Source organism: Sprattus sprattus (genome assembly GCF_963457725.1).
Source record: "Sprattus sprattus genome assembly, chromosome: 1".
Taxonomy (NCBI): Eukaryota; Metazoa; Chordata; class Actinopteri; order Clupeiformes; family Clupeidae; genus Sprattus; species Sprattus sprattus.
In genome coordinates, this window is record NC_137920.1 from 30280873 (window position 1) to 30283372 (window position 2500).

Consider the following 2500-nt stretch of genomic DNA (forward strand, 5'->3'; position numbering starts at 1 on the left):
TTTTTTTTTTTGTTTGCTGTGTTTTTATTTTTATATTACAAATAATGATTCATTTGAAGTCATTTGTTTTTATAAATATGATTATTTATTTATAATATTATTCCAAAAAAACAGCAGACAGACAGACAGACAGACAGACAGACAGACAGACAGACAGACAGACAGACAGACAGACAGACAGACAGACAGACGGACGGACGGACGGAGGGAGGGAGGGAGGGACAGAGGGAGCGAGGGAGGGAGGGAGAGAGAGAGAGAGAGGGAGAGAGATGGAAAAACAGGGCAGAGACACTGAGCTCTGACACTTTTGCCCTTTTAGCACCTAGCGGTCAAGAGCCTGAGGGGTTACCATGGCCCCCATGAGGGCTGCTTAGGGTTGCACACTTGTCTAGGAAACCTGCCAGATGAGTTTACATACAATCTTGTAAATGTAAATGGTGATGGGGGTGAAGGGGGCTGTATGACGCATTGTAAGAAGGATTACACATAGAGGTATAATCATGTGTGAATGTCATCTCGGGCATTTATAAATGCACTCACAAACACACACACACACACACACACATACACACACACACACACACACACACACACACACACACACACACACACACACACACACACACACACACACACACATAAACATACACACACACACACACACACACACACACACACACACACACACACACACACACACTGTATGTACAATAATACTGATTTTCAATGTTAATTACGATAATGCACTTGACTCTGCAGTAAGTGGGATAAGGTATCACTATGCAATGTAAATCATGAAATTCAACTTTTGGCCTTTCTGTAACCCTGACCTTTGAAATGTAACTCCTCTGCAGTGTACAAGTCTCCAGAGTACGAGTCCCTGGGGTTCGACCTGACTGTGGAACGCCTCGTCCATATCGGCTACCCTCAGGAGCTCCTCAGCTTCGTCTACGACCCCGCCTTCCCCACCAGGTAAGCCTGTCTGATTGGCTGAAGGTGCTCTGATGGTGTGTGACAGTGCGTCCCATTTACTTCGTAAATCAAAACTTGGAGCTGGGATTGACGTCACACCTGAGTTGACTGCGTTACAGTAACAAAGTCAGAAAACAAATGCAATACCAATTGATGTTGTTAGCTATTGTTAACAAATGTAAGCAATACCAGTTGATAACAACGCATTATGTGGTATTTTGCGCATACAAACACCGTAGCAACATGTCCACAGATAGTAGTTGGACAGTACTGTGTTACTGTGGTATTGTGTTTTAAAAAGACACAAATAAACCGGAAGTGGAATTCCGACTTCAGGGAGCGTTCCGACTTCCGAGCACACCTGAAACGCACCCTCAGGATTGATCAGGTAGTTTTAAAATGTATATGCTCTGATTTTCCTTTATGTCCATAGCATGACATCAGACAGCAGAACGTCAGGTTTTTACAACATTAATTTAGCAAATGTTATTTCGTAATTTACATGTTTCGAGCTTGGGGTTGTAAAGTTTGTGAAAACTTGTGCATACTTTTTCTATTTATGTCATGGTTTATGTGTCAGGTTATTTTTAAAATGTTTTCATTTCTATTTTATATGTTACATACGTTATGTTTCTCAAACACTTTTTAAAGCCCAAATGTATGGGGAGATGATCTTCCCTTTAGCGTACTAGTCCTTTCAGTGCTGTAACTCTTCGTTTGCTAATGGGCGAGCCTCAGAAATACCAAAGATGACTGGCAGTGCAGTGCATGGCTTGACCTCTGTATATGTCAGCATGAAGATATCGGTGTGTGACCCTCTGGGATTGGTTTTCCCTCTTGTTTTGTCTTCCTCCACCTCCTCTCTCTCCTCTCTCTCTCTCCATGTCCTCTCTCTCTCTCTCTCTCCTCTCTCTCTCCCCTCTCTCTCCCCTCTCTCTCTCCTCTCTCTCTTTCCCTATCCTCTCTCTCTCTCTTCCTCTCTCTCTCTCCCCTCTCTCTCTCCCTGTCCTCTCTCTCTCTCTTCCCCAGGGGCCTTGTGTTTGACACCATGTACGGCAACCTGCTGAAGGTTGACGCCTATGGAAACATCCTGGTCTGCGTCCACGGATTCAATTTCCTGCGAGGGTGAGCCTAGCATGCTACACATCACCCACACACACACAAACACACATACACACATGCACTCATACACACACACACACACACACACGGAGACACAGACACCCGTTAGTATATTGATGTTTGTTGGAGTGGTGGATATGGTTGCAGGGATGAGAATTAAGCCTCAACTGATTGAAGGCCTATTTCGGAGAAGTGAACCAGCTTGGAAACAATGTGTGCACATTGTGATCCCCCCTTTCTCTCTCTATCTCTTTCTCTCTCTATCTCTTTCTCTCTCTATCTCTCTCCCTGTCTTCTTCTCTCCGCGTCTCTGCTTTCTTCTCTCTCTCTACGTGCAGGCCTGAAATCCGAGAGCTCTACCCCAACAAGTTCATCCAGCGTGACGACACCGAGCGCTTCTACATCC

General features: G+C 44.6%; 1 protein-coding gene across 2 annotated transcripts in view; it reads left to right on the top strand.

The window, feature by feature from the left end:
- Positions 1 to 2500, top strand: part of nt5c2b (5'-nucleotidase, cytosolic IIb) — a 27791-nt gene that overhangs the window by 13528 nt on the left and 11763 nt on the right. For both annotated transcript variants that reach the window (XM_080847350.1, XM_080847351.1), the window contains exons 4-6: positions 855 to 972; positions 2002 to 2097; positions 2433 to 2500. The exon at positions 2433 to 2500 is cut by the window's right edge and continues 24 nt beyond it. In XM_080847350.1, the coding sequence (XP_080703476.1) occupies positions 855 to 972; positions 2002 to 2097; positions 2433 to 2500 (282 nt within the window). The remainder of the gene's footprint in view (positions 1 to 854; positions 973 to 2001; positions 2098 to 2432) is intronic.